The following is a 27,852-nucleotide window of genomic DNA, read 5'->3' on the forward strand; positions in this document are numbered from 1 at the left end:
GCGAAACAAATGCCTCCCAGACCACTACCTTACCACCACCCTCCTCTTCTACTACCATGAACTACTTCATCTACCTCCTTTTCGCGCGGGTTTACGTGGTCTGAGTAGTTGAACACCACCATAACGTACTTTACCACCATCGTCTGCATCCACGCTGAAACTTTGTCTCCGAACTTTTCTTTATCTCAAAATAATCCCCAAGGGATCTCTCCCCAAGGTTTTCGGTATTGGACCATCGACTCTCGTTCGAATTCCATAGCGTTGAGTAGTAACATCGGATCGTTTCACTTCGATGCAATAAGTTCCTTCGAGATCCGACGAAATTTTATCGAGGAACGAATATCTTCAACGTGATCGATGAAAAATCGCTACCACGAGGGTAGTCATTTTTTCCTTCCCTCCTTCCTTCCTTCCTTCCTTCCTTCCTTCTTTCTTTCTTTCTTTCTTTTATTTTTTCCTTTCCTTTCGTCTAAATAAACGTGAGTGATTGCGAACGAACCGTATATTCTCTGTGCGAACAATGTGACTTTTTCTCAGCTTCTTTATCGATCTCAAGAAGAGATGCTCGATGGTGCCGAACAATGAAATTTCCTTTCGTAATGTTAAGCGCGAGAAAGAACAAGAGAAATGGATAGAAACAGAGAGAGAGAGAGAGTGAGAAGTTTTAGGAATTGGCTGACTAGGAGAGACAAAAAGACAACGTAATAGAATGACCGTGGATATTGACTTTTTTACATTCCTTCTTTCCTTTTTTCCCTTGATGCAGCGACTTCTTCTTTCCACCCTTTCTCATCGGAATTCAATCCGCGATTTTTCTCATCGATAAACGCATAAAGCGATCCTTTCGTCGCGAAATGTGTAAACGTGTATAAGAGAAAAGAAAAGAAAAAGGCAAATTCCCTTAAAGAAGTGTGTCTCGGTACTATTGACGTATTACTGTAAAGGGGGGTATTATTGTAAAAGTAATACTGAGTAATATTTTTCTATCGATCGACAAAAATTCGAACAAATTAGAAAACGATGGGCTCTTTTCGTTCGATCGATTGTTTCTCGGTCACGTCCGTCCTGCATTTTAAATCAGTTTCGTTGCTTTTATTGTGTTAATCGGTACGTGATATTGTTCTCGTTTTAATAGTACACCTTTTGTTTATTAGTTCTATTTTTCTCTTTCTCTCTCTCTCTCTCTCTCTCTCTCTCTCTCTCTCTCTCTCTCTCTGCCTGTCTATTCGACAAAAATTTCCGGCCAATCGGAAAGGACAAAATTTACGTTGAGAAACAAATATCGTCTTTTTCGGGGATCGATACGTGGCTAATTAAAAACAATCGGAAAATCGATAAAATAATAATGCTTAACGAACGGTCCAAAAGTTCTCATTTTCGGGAAATATCGACGTTTAACGTAAAAGAGTTTTGTTGGATAATATTTCGAGCTTTATATTGGAAAGAAAAAAGTTTTTCCTCCCATTGGATTGAAGAACGGTGGAGGGGGTTTGACACGATATGTATCCATGGTTTGATCTTTGTAGATATTTTTGGCGATATCATTTAAATTAGGATAGGTGGATAGAGGAAAAGGTTCGTTTTAACTTTCACCCTGGGCGTTTGTCGTTGAAACCGACGAGTTTAAATTCTAATTATGCAGACTACATACATATTCCTATTTGCGATGAATATCATTAGATTCGAAAGAGAACGCTATTTATTTTGCGATCCCATCTTGACGACGCAACGCTAAACATCATAAATAAAATGATTTTCTTGTAACGAGACGGTTAGCAAAATTGAAGGAATGAAGAAAAAGAGAAACCTGGGAGATAAGAAATAAAGGATAATAGTGTGTGTGTGTGTGTGTGACAAGAAAAATCAATCCTAAAAGAGGTCAATTCTTTTGACGACTTTTTACTGATGTTCGGACATTTGACATTAGACTCGTATTTGACCATTGAAAGCTTCCAAGTTACTTTTACACTTTCTTTCCTTTCTAACTTTTTATCCTCAATGATTTTGAAAAAGGAAATGATATTTCTTATTTCGAGGATGAGGACGAGGACGATTCGTCGTCTTATATTAGAAACGTCTAATCTTTGTTTTGCCTTAAATACGAGAGATGAGTTGCTTTAAATTTAAAAAAGTAACCACCTTTTAATCTTTGCTTACTTTCATTCCTCTTACTAACTGAACTTCTCGCTTAAATTATATTTGCTAATGTCTCCTTTATTTTTGTTCTCTCTTTTTCTACGTTTCGTAAAAGTCTTCTATACTATATCGTAATAGAACTTTAGTGCTACAAAATATCTGATGTTGCAAAGAGAACGAGAGAAAAATAAAGTGATAGGAAAAGATAGATGAACAGTTGTTAGATACTCTCGACAAAATATTAATCGGTACTGTTACAATCAGGTAGAACTTGATAGAGCATTAAGACATAAATACTTCGTTTCTATTTTCTTTTATTGTGTACGATCAAAAATATATTCTGAAGAAAATGGTTCGTCGATATATCATAGTACGCAAACAAATATCAATCTTTTTCGTCTCTCATTCTCCCTCTTGGCTTTTTATACATGCATGTAGAACATTTATACAAAATCTGTAATGTTAATCTACGCGTTTTCTCTTTCTCTCGTACAACCTCTTTCTATTTTTTTGCTATTTTCAAAAAGCACGAAGAAAAGATCGTGAACATTCTTTCATATTACGACGGATGCCGTAATAATGTCTTTTGAATGGGTTCCATACAATGGCAAGTTAAAGGGCGAACAGAAATGTTCTTTTACTCGAGTTCTTGCGCCCATCTAGGTTTCCACGTTATCTGGAAAAGTGGCCAGCCTACTCTGGCACAATACATTTGCGCGTGGCTTCCTCTCGGTAAGGCTACTTTCTTCTTCGAGTTTTCTTTTGCTGGTGTTAACAAAATATTATTTCAAAAGGTGGAACAATTTGTTTCACCTTTCATAACTTCCATAGGACTGTAACTATACGATCTAAGGAAGTAACGTAATCGTACTTTCTCTCTTATATATTTATCTTCTTTTTGCTTTTTTACTTTATCAAAATAATGTACATAAGCATTAGTGCTTATTAGAACACTTAATCGAGCTCTTGTGTTAGTCGAGAATAAAAGTGAGAAATTTCAGAGAGAGATAGATCAAAACTAAAAAGTAAGAAAGATGATGACTTTTTTCCGATCCTCGATTCGTTTTACGAAATAACGATAAAGTATGAAAGGAGGATCATCTGAAACTTAATATCTAAAAGCGTGGTCTCTGGGAAAGTAAGATATACTCGTTAAATTTATAGCTCGCCGTTCATGCATAATTCGTTGGATAAGTCCATGATGATTTGTGATTTTAAGCATGGAATAAAAATAAGACGCGAATTGTTCGCGTCTCATGTTACGATACGATTTTATTTGATAAACTCGTTCGAACTTTAATTTTTGTTTAGAAGCCTTGCTACAAGGTTTTTTTCATTTAAGAGTTGTAACTTGAGTTATTTCGTATTTTCGTCAGGCGTGCTCATAATTGCCGTAATGAGAAGAGGTTAATCATAGTAGAACGATACTTGCGTTAATCACGATACTACTAACGTTTTCATTCTACCCCTAGTTCTGCGTACAATGTAAGTACGTACTCTCATCGAGTTGCAGTTTCAACTTCTAGTCGGAAGTCAACGGAATTGGGCCGGAATCGTGAATGTCTTTCATATACAGAGAGACGAAGAGAAACAGAGAGAATTTTAATTTCTGATTGTAATGCCGGGAGTTTCGTTATTGCTTATTGCTAGATTACATAAATGTTTTCTTTTTTCCCTTTCGTTCTTTTTTACGAAGAAGGTTTCTTCTATTTTTCAACGTTATTCGATTCGCATTTTATCTCATTTAGTTTAATGAGTTTGTTTTTATCCCTGCTCGTACCATTTCGAGATATTTCATTAAAAAACAACCCTAACGTAATTTCTCTCGAGTAAAAAAGTATTAACTTTAATCGTTTCACAAATGCTCTTCTTTCGATGATTCTTTCGCAGGACAATGCTCAAGATATATGTCGAATATCTCCTTGATGTTATTTTCTTTCGGACGAATAATTAAAATTCTTTTCGTTCTCGAAAAAAAAGAAAAAGAAAAAAAGTAATGGTGCTCTTTTCCGATTTGTCTTCTGAACTCGAGAAATACAATACCTGTAGCCTTTTTTTCTTCTCTGTTTTTGTTCAACCGTTCAAGTCGCGGAAAGATGGAAAAAGCGATGCGAAAAAATCGGAAAATGCATTGAATCGAAAAACAACACATTTATACTTGGCCAACAAAAGTTGAATACGTTCGAGGTTAACGAACGCGAAGCAGCTTAACGCGGGTGTTTTTCTGCCTGTACGTGTAAGCGTGTCCATATAAAAGAATAGGGATACAACAAGAGAGAGAGAGAGAGAAAATATGTATTCATGGTTATGAAATATCTAGCATGTTTCGTTATATTGGAAGTAAGCTTGGGCATGCAAAAGAGAAAAGAATGTCCGATATTTAAATATTTTGCAGAATAAATTAATTCAATTAAATAATTGCATGTTTCCTCGATTTCTCGTATGATATTGATACTATTTCGAGTATTTATGCTATGACAAATGTATATAAAATTGGTAGCACGATCAAATTTAGTCCGAGAGATTTTGAAAATTTTGTTTTTCGGTCCTTTTATTATACAGATCCCTTTCTCCGCATATGTTGTTCCTTTCTACCCCTTGAACTACCCTCTGCGATATGTCTTATTCTTTTCCATGCCTATGAATAAGCTTCGACGCCATACGTTGGGCGAACGTTCGTAGAGAAACAAAAGTTCCTTCGTATTTCCATTTTATTTCGCTTTTTCTCCTTCCTGTCATCCAGAAGTGAAGAATATTTTTTTATTGTCCTTTCCTCTTTTCTGTTTTTCAGGCACAACCAACAACCGTGGTGGGTTGGTGTGTCTTATGCAATCACCGTTGCGAATAGCTTTTGCTCGTTATAACTTTTGATAAAAATAACAAATTTTAATTTTGTTTGATGCACTGTATCTATAAATCATGACGTTATCTTGATATATAAATGTAAGTTGCCTCGCGCGCGTCAACTTTTTTCGATGAATACGACAAATTGGAAGAAACAAATCTAATCAAATTTCACGCGGTGCACATTTACCGTAGTAAAAAAAAATAATATCATCCACTTTAAGCAATTTAAAAAATTAACTCGCTAAATTTTCAAATGGATTTTCCATGGATTGAAAGGTAAACAACAAATGGAATAAAAAGAAATTAACAGAGAAGTCTCGCTTTTTCATTAATATTTTTTAAGGGGAGTAGCCCTACGCTCTGTCCAATTGTTTTTTTCAGTTTGTTCATACGGAATGGTTTGCTGTTTTGATATTCATTCTGGGGCTAAATCATTTTCGTGAATGGAAAAATACAAGATGCTACTTTTGTTAACGAAACCAATGAAAAGCTTTTCACTTTATAACGAGAACTAGGTGTGTGTGTGTGTGCTATTTTCTCCCCTCCCCTCCCCGCTCTCTGTTTGTCTACTTTTGTTCTTACTTTTTAAGTGGCAATGTGTGCAGTATAAACGATAGATCGTTCGTGGGATACTCTGAACTAAATGGAATCCCTCAGATATGCAAAGGATGCAGTAATTAAAAGTTAGAAACAGGATCGTGAGTATCTGTCAACGACATGCCATGTCTTAAATTCTAGCCGCACCGACCCTTTTGTTGGAACGACCTGGTTTTCTATTTTTTTTCTTCTTTTTGCGAATGATAAGCATCGGACCTTTTTCTTCCTTTCTGCTCGTTTGTAATCGCGAATTAAAATTCACCTATTCGCGTGGGTGTACCGTTTGCGAGGGGAAAAGAAAAACCCAGCAAATCGAGGGAAAGATTCGATGGGTCGAAGTTTCAAGGTCCCTTCCTCCCGAGTTTTTATTAGTTTCGTTTCTCTCTTTTTTAGGAATACATAAGACGTAATATCTTTGGAAGTCGGGTTTTCAAGTTCGTTGAAAATTCCACTTGGTCTGTTCGATCGTGGCAAAGTTTTAGGACACTCTGTGACAGAGAAAGGGAGGTGTCGTCGAGGACGTTGCCAACTCGGACAGCTGTCAACGACCCAGAGAAGCTCTCTCATCGAAACCCACTTCCTGTCTTGCCAACTACTTTTCTCTATCGCGAGCTGATCCCTCCCTGTATCGAAGAAACTTTCCTCCTCCAGAGAAGTCCATTGTCTTTTGTCCTTAATACTAAGGACTTTGAAATTACGGAGCTACCTACCGTAATATTTGACACCTACCTGATACTACGATTGACCCTTGATCCTTCTTCCGTTTAAAAATGTAAAAGGGTTTCAAAGTTGTTATAACAAGGGACTCCAAATTTTCTCTAATTACTTGCCTTTGAAACATCCATTTAATGGAAGAATTTTTCTCCTGCAATTCAGTTGGCAAAGCACGCGTTCTGGATGAGGGAGAGGAAAGGTATAAAAAGGATGGTTCGTATTTAAAATGTAAATCGAGTGTAAGTCGTCCTGCACGTTAATCGAATCGATCAAGTCGTAGATTAGATAAAAGGAATGAAAGGAGAAAAGAAGTAGAGAAAGGAAGAAAAATAAAGAAGTCTTTTTTAAGAGACGGATAATTAGGTGAACGTAAGAAAATCTATCGAATAGTGTGGTCAAATAGAGTGGGTGCGGTACTTTTCGAGTGGTTTCTAAGGCACGAGGCCAAGGTTAGGTTCCTTCGGATGAAGCAGGAGACGTGATACGGCAATGTAGTTTTCGTGCCAACTGTCCCCGAGCATTCCCATTTATTTTCTATATATATATATACACACATACACACACACACACACACACGCGCGCGCACGCAAGTTCTTAGGCGAAATGATTGATTTTCCCTTTTTGCGGGAACAAGTTATTTTTTTCTATCGCGAGTCGAAGAAAATCTCTTTGCCTTCGTAAAAGCTTTTCAATGATCTTCTTTCGACTGATCGATTCGACTTTTGTACCAGTCACCTCTCGTTACTCCTACGAGAAAGCAAAACGTATTTTCCTCTCGTCTCTTCTTTTTCTTATTCTTCTTCGTCTTTTTCTCCCGTTATTCGAACTCATTGAGAATCGTACGAGTGTCGATATAACCGCTCTCGGAGAAGCCAGAAAGCCGCGACATGGGATGGCTCTTGATCTCTTTCAAAGGAAATACGCGATGCTCGATTTAAAACCAATTGTTTCGATTTTTTTTTTTCGAGCAAGTAAAACAGTATTATACCGCGATTCCGAAACATTCATTACTCCTCCCATCTCGGTAGCAATTTTTCTCACCTATTCGTTTTGATATTTCTTCGTCCTTTATTCTCGAACGAATGGAAGGAAAAAAAATGGTGAAAATTCCCTTTTGCGAAAAATAATCTCGCCAGGCGAAAAACGATAATCGTTTTGTATAACCGCGATTATTTTTCCACGCTGGTACGTTTCCGACGAACAAAGCGCGTTTATTATTCGTCATTCGAGAATTAAGAGAAAAAATATTCTACCGTCATTAGTTCTCGCGAGTTAGCGTGAACCGAGCACGAGAAAAATTCTGACCAATCAACGAAATAATTAAGGTTAATTGATTTTGAAGAGGAAACGCGGCACCTCTAACGGACGCGCATAATACTGCCACTTACATTAGACATTTCAATTAAGGGTGAGAGAGAAAGGAAGATAGAACGAAGAGGCGAGAAGTTCCTTCGTCCTCGTGAGAAATTGATAAACCTCGCGTTGAATCATTGCAGCTAAGCGTTCCGGATCCACGAAATGCACTCAATAGCCGCGTCGTGTTTATCTATCGACGTTTATTAAAGTAACAAGGGATAACAGGATATTGGATTTTATTATTGTTTGACCTACATGTTGAGAATAGTAATGTGGAAATCGATATGAACTGTACCGTATGTGAGATATCAAATATTCGTGAAAGAAAAGAGCTTTTTCAAAACAACCAAATGAAAGGTACTTTCCTCGGTAATCGTTTATTATCGTTGAGAGAAAAAAAGAATCAAGCGTTGCTCTGCCACCTTTTACAAAATTATCCGAAAACTTGTTTTATTTGTTCCCTTTTCGCTGCTCTCTCTCTCTCCCGAGTTGGTAAATTAATTAAGGAAATTTCTCGCCGGAATTTTAAGTTGAAATCAAAGATCTTAACTTAATCTTTGGGAATCTTTGGACGGTGAAATCGATTTATGCGAGTGCCGTTTAATCGAAAATAGAAAGGCGTGCCGCGAGAGTCGCGACAAATTAAAGTTCGAATACTCGTGCTTCTTTGAGCAGAAAATCCTCATCAAATTGAGAGTACCTTTTATGTACATACATATTCTTATATATTCTCTTGAATAATGCACGCGGATTTTTCTCCGAGAAATTTCTTAACCAACTACCTCCAATAATCGTATTGTTTGACAATTTTTCGCGAGAGTTGATATATTGTTAAAGAGACAGAGAGAGAGAGAGAGAGAAAGAGTTAGAAGACGAAGTTCTAATAAAGTAGGTACATAAAAAAAAAGTTAGAAAAAGTCATTGTTTCAGGGAGAATGTAAAGAGAGATAAACTATACCGCTCGAGTAAATTTCGACCGTACGTCTCTGTCAGTTCTTCGAGACTTTCTTCGCTTTTAAGGACGCATGTTTTTCCTCTTTTTATTTCTTTTCCTTATTCTTCTCTCCGTCGAGACTTTCCAGACTGTCGTGTCTTGACCCTGAAACTCGCCATTAGTTTCGTCGAGTCGCACCTCTTTTTGCTAGAGGGAGAAAAAATATAAGAAAAGAAGAGAGAACAAAAAAGGAAGAAGAAGCAGAAGGAAAAAAAAAGCGAACAGACGTTTCGCGTAACGTTTATTTATGCATACATCTTCGATATCGGGATATATTTATTCCCGTGTATCGTTCGTCAATGGTGTTCTCGTAATCAGGACGTTTCTCGTAAAGCACGATGGAATGAGCAGTCGAGTTAAATTTGTAACCGTATCATCGAGAGATCTACTTGACGTATTCGTATAAACGTGCTCGGTATCATCCTATGGAAATCGACCGGAATATCCGACCTCGTGATGCGAACGCGACAAAATGCGGAATATCGAATTTTCTCCATTGAAAATCGGATATAATAGTGAAATTATAGAGTCGCGGAATTAGCTTGTTTTCCTAAAAGTACGAGAAGAGGAGTTGAGCGAGCAAAAGGTGACACGAATTTCTACGACTATTCTTTTTTTAAACCGAACGAAAAAGATCCTCTCGCGAAATAACGTTGGCGTAAATTATAATTACGCCGTTAGATAACAAGCACTTTTCTATATGGTTAAAAGAATCTTTTCTTCTTTTCTTCACGTTCACGGCGCGATATTAACAAAGAGAGTAAAAGCAGCAACGGTCGCGCACGCAAAAGTAATTAGTTTCACGAGGGAAAAGGAAAAGAAAAGAAAAGAAAAGAAAAGAAAAAGGTTGGTATATTTGCGGATAGCCAACGATAATCACGAAATGCTTCTAGTTTGTAAATTCACGAGCTCGCGAATTTTTACCAAGGCTTTGACACCCTTCCCTTTTCTCCTCCTATATTTTTTTTCCTTCCTTTTTCCTATATATATTTGCTCCTAGTAGCGTGGACCCCTAACGTATTCTCACGAAATTCACGGCGCTATTTCGCGATTTATAATATACTCGCTGGGTCGTGGTTTAATGCGAAACCACGTTCGCGAACCAATTTCTTCTACGCGAGTTTCAACGCGAGATTTTAGTGCGAAGAGGCGATTTTATACGATCTTTTTCTTTTCGTTCCTTTTTTTTCTTTTTTTTCGTTTTTTCCCTACTTTTTTCCCCCTCTTTTTATATTTTGCCTAGGGTAGAAGGTTAAAGGTAAAATACTATTCGCAAGGGGTTTATCGCGATGGCACGTTACCGTTCTTACTCGTAACTCGTTCTACGTAACGATCAAAGTTGCTGTCTATTTTCGAGAATACGGGGTGTATAATAGGGTGAATAAGCTACTCTCGTCCAAGTTCTCGCTTGGATATAGGATAAGAAAAATATGTTATGCGATATGCATTACGAGACGCACGAGTATGTACGAAAATATGAAATACCGAGGATCGAGGTTGATGCAATCTCTGTTGGTTTACGCAGAATAATTTTCTTATTTCCTTTCATTACCGAGAATAAACATATTCGTCCCAAAAATGTTCACTAACGCGAAATATAAATAGTTTAAATTTGTAGGCTAATTCTGTTTCGGTATGTAGACTAGTTGAGCGAATCCTCGCAAAGCTGACGTTTCGTCGAGTGAATGAATTTCTCCAAAAGTGACGTAAATTTATAGCAAATTTGTTGAAGAAGAGTAACGCCCGTCGAAACCAGTTACTTTAAACTTATTGTATATAACAGGAAGGCGGACTAACAGTTTGAAGGTAAGGAAAAATGACGTGACGATAAAGAGGGATGAAACGGTATCGCGATAAAGTCTGCAATAAAGCGAGACATAAAGGGAGCGCTTCAAAAGAGAAGGTGCGAGAGAGAGAAAGAGAGAGAGAGCTGCCCGATTTGATCGAAAATTTGATTTACTCGACTTTTCCAGCGAGAAAATTTAGATGTTCTTCAGTAATATCAAGCTGACTAGTCAAAGGAAAGTTAACCGAACATGCATTACGTATGTAATAGGGATTAGTCTCGTTGACGATCGTTAATCCTTTAATCCTTTGGACGCGCAACGTCAATTCGCATCTTATCGAACTATAACGTTATCTTTTCTTATCGTTTTTTTTCCCTCACGTTCCATTCGAGTAAGTGAAGCAAATAAATACGGGTGGTTCGACGATTATTCGTCGGTCGGTCGGTCGGTTGAGGCTGGAGTGGGGGGAGGGAGATAGTTTTCGTTCAAATGGAAATTCTTCTCTAAAGAATGCGCAAGGATATAAAGAAAGAAAGAAGGAAGGAAGGAAGGAAGGTTATACGGTAACGCGTTTGTTCTTAAAGGGTTCTCGTGCGAGTCGACTAGTCTCTTATTTTTCCTTCGTAGAAGGGGAAAACCTTTCCGACTCGTATTCGCGCGACGAAAAACGCGCGAGAGATTTTATTACAGTGATTCCTAAAGATAAGCAGCTTCGAATAACTGTCAAATGAAGAAATACGAGATTCTAATGTAATACCAGTTCTTTATTATTCTACGCGTTTATCCAAATATCTCTTCTTTTTTTTTTGTTTCCCTTTGCGAATTCGATCGGAATAAAGGGAGGGGGGAAATGACATAAGATATGCGTGAGCGCGTGTTTTTATTCGAACAGATTGCTACGCGAATTTTCACGAAGATAATCTGCATTCCTTGGTATCTCATTCGGAGGTATACATTGGCATTTCGAAGCGCGTGCCGTGGTTCGCTGTTTCTACGTAGTTGCTCTTCCCAACTTCTACGTGGATCCAAAGTACCTACCTAGTTTAGTAGTCGTAGCTCTACAAATCTCGAGGACGTTTTCTTCTCGACATATATATATATATACATATGGTACCTCTACGCTTTTTCCACTTCGATGATTCCTTTTACCTAATACTGATTTTTGCGTGGAATAAAAAAAAAATATGACGAACATACTTGCGGGAGCAAATGTAATATCGTGATCGGTGAGATACATTGAAAGGATGGGTGGGAGAGAGAGAACAGAGTTATGACAACGTAAACGACTTTAGGGAAACGAATGGAAATGGTAGTTTAAAAGCGACGGGGTAGAAATATCAAGGTACTAACGCGACAAGCTAAATCTGTATGTACGATAACATTTCACGAACTACGTTATACGTGTGTTCTCGTTGCATTCGCATGCTGAGAATTAGTCAGCATGATATTAGATAAGTATTTAAATGAGTTCTACGTGAGCTAGCAAATAAAGCAAGAAACTTTATATGACTGGGGGAGAGAGAGAAACGAGAAGAATTAGGCGAAAATAGAAATATAGATTCGAATCGATTATTTGCAAATTTTCGATCGTTCCAAACTTATCCGTGAAAAAGGGTGGAAGAAAAAAAGCAGGAAAATAGTGGAGAGCTCGTTTGGAATTTCCCGGTAAACGACTAAATGCTTTTTCGACGATCGTTAGAACCTTCTCGGCAATGAAATAGGGATCGTTTTGCGGCAAAGATGCAAATGCGATTATTCGAAAATCTGTCCATTACAAATTTGATATACCGATATTTTTTGTTAGTTTCGTTTATATTTGAGAAATATCGGTGTACGGGTATGAATCTTTTATAAGTTTTCTCTCGTAGATTTCGGGCGTTTCGTCGTGTTTCTTTACTTTTTCATTCTCGTGAGAAAAACTTAAACGAAGCTTTTACTCCTCGAGGCGTTTTATTTACCAACGGGCGAGGAGAGTTATTCACCGCTTGAGAATTTTCTTTCCTCCCTCCATCTGGCTTCTTCCGAGTGTTGCCGTGCCTCTGGTAATATCGGCAAGATTACACGGTTACAAAAATTCTAACTGTGGGACGTTTTAAAGCTGTCGCGGAAACAGTTCGTAGCCGGATCACGTAGACCAAGCTGGATCAACCGTATGACCCAAATGAAACGTCGACCCAAACCACCCCTCAACCCTCTCTCCTCCTTCCTCCCGTAAAGCATGCTCTCCGAAAAGAAATATACACCGATCAAATATGTGAACCGACTGAAATAAATAATACGACGAATATTTCTTCTTTCTATCCTGAATATATAACATCTGCCATATTCATGTTCATCCGTTCATCGTCCGTCCGTTTGTTCTCTCCAACATTCGGCTGGGATCCTTTTTCCAACGATTACAAATATACGCGCAAATCGTTATAATACCAATACAACTCATCGTTGCTGCAAGAATATAATAAACGATAATGAGATGGGGAGGAAATAAAATCGATAGGAATATAAAGATAGATTTAATGAACCATGCGAAACTCTACTGATTAATGCTTCTATATTGTCTATATGTTATAGCAATAAATTGCAGGAGGGTTCTTCCTGCAATCGGTAACTATCATTTTTTTTACTCTCTAATGTACATTTCTACCTATTTGCATTCGTAATATATTATTACGTCCTGCGTGTTGAGCTTAACGTTGAACGCGCATGCGTATTCCTTCGTATATAAACATTCGATAAAGTTAGTACGTGGTTTGTGTATGAAAGAATATAGTGTTCCGTAAAAAGCAAAGATGACCAGGAGATCCTCGGATTTATTTCTCCAGTAGCATGACCCACCATAACAATGGGATCCTAGTCGAAGGCGACAAAAGAGCTATAATCCGTTCTCGGTTAAACCTTTCGTCTTATTCATCTTATTTTCATCCTCGTTCCTTTTTAATCGCAAGATTTTCTCTTTCCTCCTTCGTTATTATTGCGAAATAAATATATTTCCTTCTGAAGATAAAATTCTTCAAATAGGATGGGATTTATACCACCGTCGTCGTCGTAGTCGTCGTCGAAGGGATGATAAAGAACGTACTCGTTTTTATCGAGAATATCGTTCTTTCGAATTCGATTCGCATTCGATTTAAATCATTGTAAATCGAGCGTCTCAGATCGTTCAGATTTCTAGCCAATTCCCCGCATTTTTACCTATCTTTCTTTTTTTTTTTTTATAAAGAGATATTATTTATAATTTCTACGAATTGTGTGTGTGTGTGTGTGTAAATAGAGAAGATTGGTATGGTCGCGTTTCTTTTTCCCACCAATTTCCGTTGCACTTTATTTCTTTCGAAGATAGAACGAAATAGGATCCACGAATGCGTTTCGAGAAAAGTTTCTGAAGGAAAACGCAACTGGAGATGATAAGAAGCGATTGGAGAATACATCTTGCACTTTTTTTTTTAAGAAAACATTGTTTGCTACTTTTGTCGGTGGCAAGGATTACTCGATTTATCTTCTTTATTTCAAGCCCTAAGATATTCGTCTTGCGTTATAAAAGGGCGGTGGCCTTTAAGAGAAACGAGAAAGGGTGATACGGGGCGGAGTCTTGAGAAAAGACAAGAGGGATACTCAGGAGCGTATATACTGAAATTACAATGTCTCTTTCTCTCACTTTGTCCCTTATTGAATTTATAGTCTCGTCGAAGTTAAGTTCCTTGAAGTTCCAGACTTGTAAGCTAAGGTGCTCGTTCTTTCGCGTTAAGCCTGACAAAAAAGCCTGTATCTTATTGTTACAGTCTTTTCCTGAAAATGTCTCTTTCTTTGCTTCTTTTCCTTTTTGTTTTCCATATGTGTCTATTAGAAAATGAAGAATTGGATTATATTAAATATTTACTTTTTCGATTATAACGCGAACGAATATGCCATTAACTATGCGTCGAAGTTTTTTAATGTGTTTAAATTGCATATTCTATATTTTGATTCGCAGAGAAAAAAAAAATAAAAGCTCGTTTACTTTGAAAAATATGAAATGAAGAAAGATGCGACTAGGAGGAGGAGGAGGAGGAGGAAGAAGAAGAAAACAAGAAGGATCGATTGATTCGTAGGAACCGCACGCATAGTCGCGTTTCTGGCTGCATTCGGAGCTGCATTCGGAGCTGCATTCGGAGCCGCAAAAGTTGCCGCAGTTCGCAACCATGGAAGAAGCTCCCTCTCGTTGTTGAAATAGTTTCATATTGTCACAACCATGCGCGCCCGTCTATTATCTCGTCTCTATATTTTTCATTCTTTATGAAATAAATAACCAGATAGCCACATTTTGTTATAAACCGGGGGACGGGGGATTCTATTATTTTTCTATGTTGACAGAATAACGATTTTTACTGCGAGAAAAAAATGTTTGATAAGCCGCTTAAAAAATGAAAAAAAAAATAGAAAAATACAAAAGAAAAATAATAGAAAGAGAGAAAAGTTCTGGAGTATTGGACTGTTCGGAAAAAATATATCCACGCTTAATGTTATTCTATAAATCGTTGGATCGTTCCGTGCAATTAGAAAAGCAAATAGGATCGTAGGGGGATCTTGGTCGTTTCGGTTCGACGAACCGAAGTACATTAGATCACCTTTCATTCTTCTCCCCTCGGTCTTTCTTCCTATCTTTTTTTTCCTAGTTCGGTCAGCAGCGAAATTCAAAGGGGCAGCAGACAAATGAAGAAACGATAGGAAAACGCGCGTAGAGTTGGAAGGAAATTGTATAACTGGTAGTTAACTTGCGCTCGTGAAACTACGCCAAGCCGAATATCGAAATAGCGAGGTAAATCGGATTTTCTTGTACCGCGGATAACTGTAGTAGTGCTAGGCAACGGGCAAGCTTACGAGTCGATAGACAGGCCGATTACAAGGGCAAGGATCGTTTTGGTCTACACTTTCGCGAGACTGATAGAGTTCGTTACTACTGGCGTAGGATCTAGTTAGTTAGGTATATAGGATTAGAGATAGTTTATCTCTCCTCGATACTCCAACGAACTTTACGAAGAATTAGTTACAATACCTACGATCCTATGATCCGTTGAACAGCTAATCTCGATCCACCGATTCGCTTTAATCTCTTCCGGATCGGATCATTTCTTCTACAGATATGTAACTTTCTAAATGTCAACATCGTACGACGATGGTTAAGTATTAGTAGACGACGACGACGACGACGACGACGACGACGACGACAACGACGAGAGACCGTCTTAATTATCGCTACGATAAAACGTCACCTAACGTTAATTTGACGACGAGGTAGATGCGACGCGGATGTTGGCTATTAATCAACTTGGCTCGTATTAATGACGTTAATAAATATCGGTGTAACGTAAACGAATTACAAACGGAAATCGGATCTCTATATACTTTTAATTGGATAACGCCTAATTTATGTCTTATCGTTAATTCATCTCATTAATCTTATTTTACAAAATTATCGCGCATATGTTTTCCTATTTAAAATATTTATAATATTTATTCGACTTTGTCACAAAGATCAAACCTCCTTTGTACTACGTCTGCGTATTCGATTAGAATGAGGGAAAGTAATTACTCGAACCGGGTTTCTTCTTAACGAATTGTAAATTGAATAATTTACGAGAGGAGGATGGAGATCTCTTTACGGGTACTTGGATTTTTCGATGGCTTCTCGAGTCTAACTTTCTTTACCCGAAAGAAGAAATATTTCCCGTTCGTGCGTGAAAGAGACCTTTCTACTTTTCATCTTTTTTTCCCTTATTTTAAAGACTTTCTCATAATGGGACGATATTGTTTCGATGGAAGAATAGGCAGCCAAGATAATTCACGGTTTCAATCGCATCTTCGTCATTTAAGCATTAAGGAAGCTTACGCAAACGAATGCCTCTTTTTATCCGTCCGATCATTATTGTTTTCCTCGATTAATTAATTTCGACGAATCGTTACTTTTATTCGATCGAATATTTATTTGAAGTCAGCGTAATATAGTAAAGGTGTAGGAGGAAGGTTTAGTCGAGCGTTTGGGGGATTTGGGATGATCGGATAGTCGAAATCATGACAAAAACATAGGTCCAGCCCCGAAACGGGGATCTTCGGGACCTTAGTGTCCTTTGTGCCGTTGCGGTTGGCTACCTTAATAGGAGAGTGTACACAAGGCTTTCGGAGATCATGCAGACCGCAAGTATTTAGGATAGAGAACGCTCGGTTTACCAAAGCTATCCATATGCGACACGTTCGATATCGTGAACGTTCCCCGTTTCCTCGGGGGTCAAGGAAGGCGATCGCTACGCCGAAAAATCCTTTAATCAACTTTCTCCTACCTTTACCTCCTGCATCTTATTTGTCATCTGCCATTGCTCTTTCTTAACCGGAGGAGACTTCCGATAGAGACAAATTCGTCTCTTCTTGTCCGTCCCAGTTTTGCTCAAAGGATTGACCTACATGCAAGAACAAGATGATCGTTTCTTATCGTCGATTGTTCAAGCAAAATGGTCCACAAGATTCAAAGTTTGAATAATGAATAAAACGAATGTTCATCGATCGGACGCTTTTTCTTTTTCAGGATTCGGCGAAACGGTGAAACGAGATTGGAAAGACGGAGATGATCGAAAGGCTTACCAGGAGAGACGGAAAGAATGCTGAAAAGATCGGAAGCGTCTTGAATGGAAGAGTGGCAGCGGCCGAGAGGTCGGTACGATTTAGGGAGAAAGAGAGAGAGGAAGAATCGAGGTGAACAAGCTCGGGAGGAGGAAACAGAGAGAGAGATAAAATTGGGTTCGTCGACTGGGATCGTGCGGTAAGATGAAGTCTGCTTGCTGGTGGTTCGCCTCGTTGCTGATGATGCCGGTGTTCGCTGATCTTCCGGAGGGTGCCGTCACTCGCGGTGAAAGTGGGGTTAAAATAGGCATGGGAGAGAGAGGAACGACCACCCCGAGAGGTCCCCTTATGAGGGGTAGTTCCGGGGTAAGGATAGGAGAGGGTGGATTTCCAAACTCAACGAGAAAGAGAATCTTCACGACTACGACGACCACGACGACCACGACTATCGCGACTACGACGATGATTACGACGACTTTGCAACCCCCAAGATTCACTTACCCTCCCCAATCATCCCTGGAAAATGCTAATAACAACACTTACTTGAAGGTGAGACTTTCCTAGTATCTATCTGTCTCCGCTAATGATCTCCCCGTTACTTTGTTAGGAAAGACAAAAGGAATAGATAGATAGAGAGAAAGAGGGAGAAAGAGGGAGAGAGAGGGAGGGAAAGATATTTCATTTCTAATCTCCCTTCCCGATATGTCAAGAGTTGAAACTACTTTGGTCCCGCATTAGTCTCTCTCTCCCTTTTCTTCATTTCTCGGTGCGCGATTGTGTATGTGGTCTATTCATCGGTAACAATCGATTTATGCAACAGGTGTTCATCGGTGGTGGTTCGTTGCGCGATAATAAAGTCGCGAAAATGTTCTTACTTTTGGGCTTTTTAATCGACTTTCATCGTATACGAGTAGAAGGCTGCCGTAAAAGGCTTAATGATTCTCCGCTTGCTACACTAGAAGAGAAAATTTCTCGGATGAAGCGACAAGAAAAGAGGATAAAGATGAAGAGAGAGAGAGAGAGAGAGAGAGAAGAATTTTCTCACATTAATTGCCTATTCTCTTGATTGTCTTATCAGCTAAAAGCTCTTTAAGGTTTCTCCAAGTTTCGTATTGATATCTCGCTGCCTTTATTTCATTTCTACGCGGAACCTATGAAAGAGTATTTTTAGCGATATACGTCGGGGCCTCTTAAATTTATTCGATCGCGAAACTTGCCAAAGAGAAAGGGAGACGTTATTTGCTGAATTATTTAATCGATTATCAGTCGTAATGATCGCGTCAAATAAACGTCCGTCGAGTGTTCTTATACGTTGGAGATTGAGCTTCGGTTTATTAAAAGTGGCAAATATTTGTTCGCTTTTTTCCCTCCCCGAGTGCAACGTAAAAAGCGAATTCTTTCGCTTATATAAGCGCGTACGCGTGTAACGGAAAGAACAGACACATATGCATATAACTCTTTTTTTCTGTTAATTAGATTTGCGCCAAAGTATTACATATGCAAACTCCTTTTTTCTCCCCTTCATATTATTTTTTTTGCAAAACCGGCGATCATTCATTTGGTCCAACGCTTAAATTGCTTTTATATTCATTCATTAAACTTGAATTTCCTAGTACGTATTATTGTATCATTCAGGTATCCACTCGTTGAAATTCTCTTAAACTCAGCGAGCACTTTCTCGTCTTCCTCAGAGGATATTATGAAATATTATTATTATTTGAAATTCTCTCTTGCCGTTTCTTCTCGACAACGTTTTGTTTATTTACGACGTGGATTAAAAGTTCGTTTTATAGAATTATGTATCGCGCAAGATGAATCACAGTGTGCGAATAAAAGAATAGAGAATAATTAATTAAAGAATGGTTTTTCCTGATGGAATAATTTTCCTTGGCACAGGTTGGCATGATGGTGCCGTACAAAACGTTTGGCGTGAGGGATTACACCAAGGCTGTTACATCGGCGATAAATACGCTTCAGAAGAGTACGAGAGGACCAAAACTAGGACTCTTCCAACAGCATGGTATTCGCGTGAAAATATCCATGATGGAATTAACGCCTAGCCCGACCAGTGAGTAGTCCGACATTATCGTTCCTTATTTTTATTACGTAACCCCGCCCCGTATCTTTTCTATCTCGATGTTTTTCTATTTTTTCCTTTAGTTTTTCTCAACGGACGTATCGAAGCTCTCTCCAAGGGGTTCCCATTGCTACGGGATATCGACCTTATCCTTTTATTTTCACCGCTAGGATATAATAAAATAGCTCTGCTCAGGGAGCTTTCGCGAGACAATATTTACACTTTCTCATCTTCAAATATTAATCAGTCCCTTCCTCTCTCGAATTATCTGGCTTGCGAATGATAAAGAGAGCGTCGATTTAGTGGTTCGTCGAATGAAATGATGATTGGTAAGCTCGTGGCTTGTTAACTATCTCCGTTAGTTCTTTTTTAAATTCATTTATTCAAAAATATTTTATAATCGTGCTCGTGAAAAAGCTTCCCTCCTGTTCTTTTCTATCTATTCTTTTTCATGCTTCGAGAAACGGCTCCATTCAATCTCGGTTATAGGTGCAATACGCGTAAAATACGCGTATAATTCACGTACTTACGACTTACATAAATATGCGCCGGCGAGTGCGAAGGAGAGTGCGTTTCACGAGTTGTAAAGTTTAAAGCGACGTATGAAAAGGGAGATAAAGATCTCGTTTGAATGATGTTCGGAGAGAAACTCCTTGACGGAAGATTCGCGTTTAACCGTAACCCTTCGTACCATCAATTTGGCAGCCTTGCATTGAAGCTTCCCATTTATTTTCTTCGTTTTCGGGAAAAATTCGAAACAACCTCGAGGTTCCTATTCACATCTTTCTTTATTTTTTTTATCTTATCGAACATTCTCCTAGGTTAAAAACATTGAAAAATGCTGTCTTTTCTTTTCGTTTTCTTTTCGAGATGTGCCAGTTAACGCGATATTTTATGTTATTTTAACCATTTGTTAAATCTAAGAGAAATGATTGAATTATAAATCTATTCGCATCCAAGCTAGAGTAGAGAAAAGTCTATAGATTATTCATCGATCCTTCATACCCCTGGTTTCACGTAAAACTCGTTTTTCTGATCGACGTTTTACGATCTCTTTCTCCCTTTATCTCTTTTGTAATTTCTACCAAAGGCTAAAGTTAATGATTCCAAGTATTTCGTAATAATAAAAAAGGATCCTTTATCTGGTCGTTTCGCTCTCTGTAAAATAATCTCGTAGAAATTTTCATTTACCAAAGGTCTCTTTTCTTTCCGTTCGTCGTCTGCAAATGTCTATAATTTCTATGTATATTAGTCGTTCGAATGAGTCATCCGAGCCGAGAGTCTACTCGGGGTTGAAAGAATCGAGAGTTGCCATAGCATCGTATCTTCTTCGACGAAAAGTTTGCACGGTTTGATTTACATTATGCGTCGTAGTTTAAGAGACTTTGTAATTGGTTGGGATATATGTATCGTCGCGCGTATATCCGTGATATTATATTAAAAGGAAGTCTCGGTTGTAAGCTGAAAGAGTTTCTTTTTTCTTACAACACTGCCTGGATTAATTAGAATACCTTGCGTAATTTTAAGGAAAATAGTTTGGGTTTATCTTCTATCTTATTTTTCTTAAGATAGTGGCGACAGGATGCCACCACCAGCATCGAAGTTTTTCCGAATAGAAGGAGGATGTTAACGTTGCGATTGTTCTCCCTGTTTCTATTTTTTGTCTTTTCGGTTTTGTTGTTTCGCGCGTTCCCTCCTCCTTGCAACGTGGCAGGAAAGAAGACGACGAGGAAAATTCAATGACGTTGGCAAGCAATGGGTGGGCGCGCAGGGTGAAGAGAAAGGTATCGACCGCAGGGCAAATTGAACATCGCGGTTAAACGCGAATTCTGCGGCGGCTGACATGTTCTCAAAAGTAAATCCTGTGGTTTACATCCGTGATCGATACGCTTCTCGATTTCCGTTTCCCCCCCTCCCCCTTACCACTTTTTTTTCTTTCATATTCTACCTATGTAGGTATTTACACGTATCCATGTATTTGCGTACGAAAGTGTAGAGTTTGTACGTCACTCGAAGGCAATCTCATCCCTCGTTACGATACCTTTCATTATCAGCAATCGTGAAATAGAAAACGACGATCGTATCTCGATATCGCGAAACGTTACACTTTGCTTGTAACATAACGAAAATCGATTGATTCTCCTATCCGATCCTTTTTTATTTCCTATCTTTTACTTATACTTTATCATTAACCTATATAATGATATACGAATCACTTTTGCTATTTAATTCGTTCAAAATCGAAACGTTCCTAAATCATTTTTATTTTTTTTCTTCTTATTTTTTCCCACTTCGTAACAATGACGATCGTTGACGAGAATAAATATTAAATAACAACGAGCAAGCGTGTTAAAACTAGTCGGGAAGTTAATTTGACGATTCTTCTCAAATTAAGCCATAATCATTTTCATTTATAAATGAATTTGCGATGCGCGCATGTAAATTCAATATACATCTATATACTCGTTCATTGAATCTCAAATGAAGGGAAATGAGTGGAAGAGTAGTACATTTTAAATTAGGAAAAAGAGAGTAATATAGTGTGAACGAACGTATTCCAGCAACACGTGACTATTCTTTTTGGATTGGAAACAGAGAAAATAATAGAGATGGTAGAAAATAGGAAAATAATCGATGGGTAAGGAACGAGAGTTAAATAAGGTAGGGCGCTAGAATAATCGTGCAGTGACATCCCACTAGGGGGATGTTGTATCAAGGAGGATGTGCAGTTTCTACCCACAATATTTAGTTGCCGGCTTTTGTTAACGATTTCGGTTAATTTAGCTCCAGGGCGATAACGGGACGACAACGCGTCGAGCTTTTCTTTTACAATAAATCCGATTAAATGAAGCGATCGAGGGTAGAACAGAGAGAAAGCAAGCCGAGCTTTTCTACAAGTTGCAAGCTCCTGCCATCTGTCGAAGGATCTCGCAACATTTTTACTCGCAAATGTTATCTTCCAAGTTCCTCCCCCTCGATTACGTTCAACCCCTTTTAACGAAAAAGGCTTTCGCGCATAGAAAATAATTCTTAGCTTGTCGTCCAAAACGTTTGCCGATAATAAATAGTTTGATTTTTCTCGAGATCTTTCATTTCCATAAAAAGGGGCATTGAAAAATGGCGCGGTCGATTCGTAATTTATGACGCCGAGATAAGCCAACAAATTTCCCACCTCTTTGTACGAGGATACGCGAGGATCAGAGAGAGAGAGAGAGAGAGAGAGAGATAGATAGAAAAAGGATCAAAAGGTTCACGCTTTCATTATAATTGATGCCCTCTCTCTTTTAGCCGAGTCAATTTAATTACGATCAGATGTTAGCGTTTATTTTGAAAGAGAGTAATTAATCGTAGGAAGGAGTATTCGCTCGTGCGCGTTATCTCTCGAAAAGATATCACGTTGGCTGGATAAAATAGAGTGACGGAGTCGACGTTAACTTACGCTGACGCAACTAACCCCCTAACGAACGTGGCCCATAAAAACGTGCCCACGTCGAATGTGCTCCAGAGGAGATACTTTCCTCCTCCTCCTCCTTTTTTTTCTTTTTATTTTTTTTTTTTTAAAGAAAAAGAAGGACGAATAAAATACGAGTAGGTTGTGATCGATAGGCCGCTCGTTTCCAAAAGTAGGGACACGAAGTTTACTCGATGGTCATTCGACGGGCACTAGACGGTCACTCGACTACCACCTTCAAACCGACGGTTGACTTTTTCGATCCCTTTTATCTCTGAAGCCCTTTGGCAATCCTCATCGCGAAATGCGTGCGTGCCCGATACAAGAAGAATGCTTTCGACTACTCTTGGAATTCTTCCTGACTATGCAAAAAGGTAACTACTACTATCGAAAGAGGACAAGAACAAAGCCAACTCGCGATCGTTTTCTACCCCTTCGCCTCCTCTTCCCTCCCGCCCCCAGCATCCCTATGTGGTCTATAGGACGAGTAGAACGTCCGGCGAATACCACGGCAAATTCCAAAAGCCAACTATGGTTGGATCGCGAATTCGATCGCATTCAGGACACACCTTACGTATTCTATTGGGAAATCACGATTCCTTCTATTATTATATTATATATGTGCATCCGCGCGCTAGTCACAACGTTATACATTTTTTATATATTATCAAATATCGCCGATAACATTGAAGATTCTTTTTCATTTTACGTTATCCTATAGGTATCGTCGATAAAACTTCATGCGGAAAGTTTATTACTTTTTCATTCGATACCAATTACATGTTAATCGTTAAATGAAGTTAATTAGCTTGCCAGGCTCAGATATTACAATGGAAAATGAATTGGAATGTACATTATCTACGAAAACTCGATCAACGTTCTCGTTAAACATACACAGACGCCACTCGCTGTCGTTCCTATCTATCTATGTGCGGCAACGATCGAATATGTTTCATTATTACCGAAGCATCATTTTCTTCTGACATTCGAGTTAATAGCTCTTGGTTTTGGTGTAAATATCGAAACGGTGTTTCGTTTGCAATAAAAAAACCGCCATACAAATTCGACGATTAACGCGCGGGCGAGAAAACAACAACAATAAAAAAGAAACAGAGAAAAATTCGTTCCCGTAGTTTCCTTTCGTTTCCGTCTATTCGACGATTTAACGACGAACGTTTTTGCGAAAAATAGCGCAAACGACATTACCGGTAGTATAACGATCTCTTCTATTTCCGTCAAAGAGCACGTACTAACGAAAATATATGGCTCCTTTCGTACGGTGTCTCGTAAATTTGGACTTTCCTTTTCCAAAGAGAAGTATCAGCATTAATAATGTAAAAGAGAAAGCGAGAGAGAGAGAGGGTCAAAGGTTTGGGAGTGGTTAGGAAGAGGCAAAATATTAAAAAAAGAAAAATCAAATGCAAAAGAAAGGTAGGAAGATTAGGTTCCATTGAGAAGAAAGCTCGGATAAGGTATTAAGGCGGGATTTTTTCGTTTTCTAAAATCCACGTTGAAAGTACCCTCTCTTATTTTCTTACACTCTTGCGAAACTCCTTTTCCCCAAGGGTGAACTACGAAACGCGAAACTATAATCGAGAAAAAAGAAAAGAAAAGAAAGAAAGAAAGAGAGAAAGTCTAGAAAATACTTGTAAGCTAAATTTTCAGCGAACCTAAGAAAAATATTCCCACGACGCGGTCTACGAAATCGCATCCCTTTTTCTTTTGTTACCGCCGTCGCCGCCAAACACGGAGCGCGCGCGTACCTTTGATTTACATTTAAACGTAACTTCGGGTATCTTTTCAACAGGGGGAAGATCTCTCTTCCATTACCGTCGCCAAATTTGCCCAGGGAAAATAAAAAGCATCGAATTTGTCGAAACAATTTCTTTCTTTGTAAGAGAATCTAAATAAAAAAGCTACATATTAGTACGGTATATGCAAGAACGTCATTTATAAAGCTTCGATTCGTATCGTTGCAAATTTTTAAATCGATTTGCGTTAGCAAACGCGAGAGTATATAGAACCTTTGTCTGGATTTATTCAGAAGGTGGAGCGGCGAGGGAATTCAGAGCTCGTCATATTTCATTATGCATGCGAACACGGAATTCGCTTTTCCTTTCCTTTGTATTCGTCGTGAAATACCCTGCTCTTTTGCGAATGGACCATCGACACCTTTTCGTGTATTCCTCGCGAGGCAAAAAAAAAGCTATTAAATTAAACGACATCAATTTTATATCAAATTTCATGATCTTTCTCGGTTCAGCAATTACGAACAAGTGCTATTAACAACGAACCGTTCCGGTCTATCCGGCAAATACGAAAATGACTTTACCATAGTTCATAACTATGTTATACCTCGTATAATATAATAAATCTAAGAAGAATGAGCTCAGCAAAATCGAGTATTTCCCAGGGAATGTACATTATTTTTCGAGCCATTCGCGAATGGAAGGAAAAGTAGGGCGCACACTACTTAAAAGGTAGACTCTAACGAAGAAGAGGTGATCGTCGAATACGCGAAATTTCATTGCAAACCAGCTTCGGATTCGTCATGCTTATCGGATTCGATTAGGTAAAAAGAAGAAAGTTCGATTCGTCCGAGAATAAGAGAAGTAACAGCAGAAAGGATATCCACCTATCTCGTGGGTGGCATGCAAGGGTGGTTAAGAGCGTTTCGCGGCGAGGAGGCGTCGCCATGGTGACGGGGGTTCGAAGGCATGCGCAGGGGGTGCGCGCGAGCGCATTAGGAGGATCCACGTCGTGCGGTGGAACACAACACGGGTAGCTGGTTTTTCGCGTTGGCACACCCGGGCTCTCTGCTGGCTGGGCGGTGTCTGCAGCCTTCACTTTCTTCCCGAAAATCGAAGGCTACGGGGCTGCTGACCGCCACGTTTTTTTCTTCCTTTTCCTTCCTCTCTTTCTCTTTCTCTTTCTCTCTCTCCCCCTCTCTCCCTCTCTCTTTCTTTCTCATCTTTTTCTATCTCGAATTATTATTCATTTATCCTATCCACCCTACGCACGTTTCTTCGTTCCACTTTATTCAGTAGCGCGAACAGTCGACACGTGTGTTAAAGAAGAGGAGAATAAGTAATATTGCATAAAGAAAGTAGGAGGCGTGGGTGGGTGAGGGGTGGAGGAGATAGGAGAGGGGGATGGCATCGTGCATCGTGCAACGAGTGAAAGTGTCGACGAGATAACCGCGTAAACATCGGGAATCGCGTTCTGTGTATGTATGTGTGTACGCGAACGGGTGGTGTGGCAAACTCCTTACCGTACGGACGAGATGATTATCCGCTTGGGGGAATGCTCGGCGGCCTTCTCAAAGTGTGCCTTTACTAGCGTGCGAGAGAGATAGAGGTAGAATATGAGGCCGAAATGAGGAAATGCTTTCCAACTTGGTCCGAAAAGTGTCGTTATCCAGGAGTTCCGCATGATCGAGAATCGAGTTGACCTGATTTCGTCCTTGAACGAATGGAGGATCGATCCTCCACGAGCCCGTGCCTCTCTCTCTCTCTCTCTCTCTTGTATTTCTTTGTTGTCCTCCCTGGACCATCTCGTTTTGTTTCGTCTTACACCATCCACGATCCACGCACACTTAAGAGCACGAAAACTTTCTAAAGGATTATTAATCAGAGAATAACCTTTAGTCATTCTGGTTGATCCCGATGATCGTTTACCACTGCCAAATCCGCTCGATTTATTCTCGGGTATTCTTTTGAAGAAGGTACGTAAATCTCACGCTTGTTCGATTGGATGATACTCTCCGAGCCTCGAGTATTACATTTCATATACACGCGGACTATCTGTCTGAATCGTTGAAAAATAGAGCGCGTTTTGTAACTGACGCGATAAATTACTACTTGACCATGCCAGAGTCTATCTCTCTTTCGCTATTCGTCGTCATTTTCCAGCATCGATGGTAGGAAGCCTGGCTCGGTCCACTCGAGACACACTCGAGGTGCATCAATTCGATGTATCAACCAATTTCATCAAAGATTATTCTTTTTATTTGTCTTTATTCTCTTTCCCGTACGATAAATAAAATCCTTGTGTAAACCAACCGATTAATTATTATCTCAAAACTTTGCTATTCTACGAGACGGGGGTAGAATCGCATTGTCGTTAAATACACACGCGCAATATAACACGCAAGCTCGCTTTTGCATCGATATACAAGCGAATTTACGTTCGTAAATATTTGATGAGTCGAGAGTGGTGGCGGCTCAAAATAATCTACAGGAGTTGAGAAAAATATCGTAAATTGAAGCGTGTAATGATTATAAAGCGTTGGATCAGCGTAATAGCTAGTTTGTTTTCCCAATTTTCTCATTTCTTTTTATCGCGAGTTTCGTATTTATTTAAGACTTTATGGATTATAAAAGCGTTCTTTCATCTTGATATAAATAATATATATATTAAAGTTGATCGGCAAACATCCATCCACGTACGAGGCTTGAGAATCGAAGCTTAACGATATGATCGGAGAAAACAATTCCTTCAGGCAGCTTTATCAAGGCTCCTTTAAAGCGCAGGAAGCTGAGGCATCTTTTGTTTACTTGACTCTGACGAGAACAGAACCGCTGACGATTATGGCACAGCTTCGAGGCATGACCTGCGGTTACCTCTTGCGACCCTCCGACCCAACCAGTATGCACTTCCTTCCGCAACTTTCTACCATCTATCCTTTTTATACGGTTACTTCCACCTCGTTGTATTTCGTTGCGCAAAAGTTCCCAGAAAGTTCGGACACGTTTACATATTCTCGCATTTTCTTTTATCGACGAAACAAGCTTTATAAAAGTTTTCTCTTTTTTAACGAATCCCAATTTGCGATTGATTACATATGAGTTTTTTTTTTTCGTCCATCATTTTAATATCGAGTATCGTACAACCGAAATACTTATTTTCGATATTATTTATATGTTTTCATGCACGAAAGAACAACTCGCGTATTCGATATTTAGCGTAGAAATATTTTCCTTTGGTCAAATGGATTGAGAAAAAAATTGCGTAATAACGGTAATCACGGTTAATCGTTCGGGACTTTTTATTAAAAATATTTCGATAATTTTTCATCTCGCGACCTTTCCTCTGCGTATATATATATATATGTACGTAAAAAGCGGTAGAAAGAGAAAAAAATTGTGTTAATCTTCTCGTTTGGAATACATTCTGGCATGGAAAAAAACTTTGCGTGCCAGCTGTGACTCGCCTTTCGAGTCCCTTCGCAACGAGAATGTGAAATGTAGGTTCCCTCTTGGTTAATATCGCGGTCAGTGGAATCGCGTTAGAGAAGACCGTC

The 27,852-nt window shown here is 39.0% G+C and overlaps 1 protein-coding gene across 7 annotated transcripts in view; it reads left to right on the top strand.

Annotated features, from left to right (window-relative positions):
- The window catches only part of LOC106793249 (glutamate receptor ionotropic, NMDA 2B), a 59,935-nt gene that overhangs the window by 9,371 nt on the left and 22,712 nt on the right, over nt 1-27,852 (top strand). For 4 of the 7 annotated variants that reach the window (XM_014760034.1, XM_014760035.1, XM_014760031.1 and 1 more), the window contains exons 2-3: nt 16,988-17,571; nt 18,919-19,090. In XM_014760034.1, the coding sequence (XP_014615520.1) occupies nt 17,227-17,571; nt 18,919-19,090 (517 nt within the window). In that variant the 5' untranslated portion in view covers nt 16,988-17,226. Of the gene's footprint in view, nt 1-16,987; nt 17,572-18,918; nt 19,091-25,318; nt 26,275-27,852 lie in introns of those variants that run through there. The other 3 variants (XM_014760037.1, XM_014760036.1, XM_014760038.1) reach the window with 3 other exon arrangements.

The sequence above is a fragment of the Polistes canadensis genome, unplaced genomic scaffold, assembly GCF_001313835.1.
Source record: "Polistes canadensis isolate GaletaPanama2010 unplaced genomic scaffold, ASM131383v1 scaffold_12, whole genome shotgun sequence".
Classification (NCBI taxonomy): Eukaryota; Metazoa; Arthropoda; class Insecta; order Hymenoptera; family Vespidae; genus Polistes; species Polistes canadensis.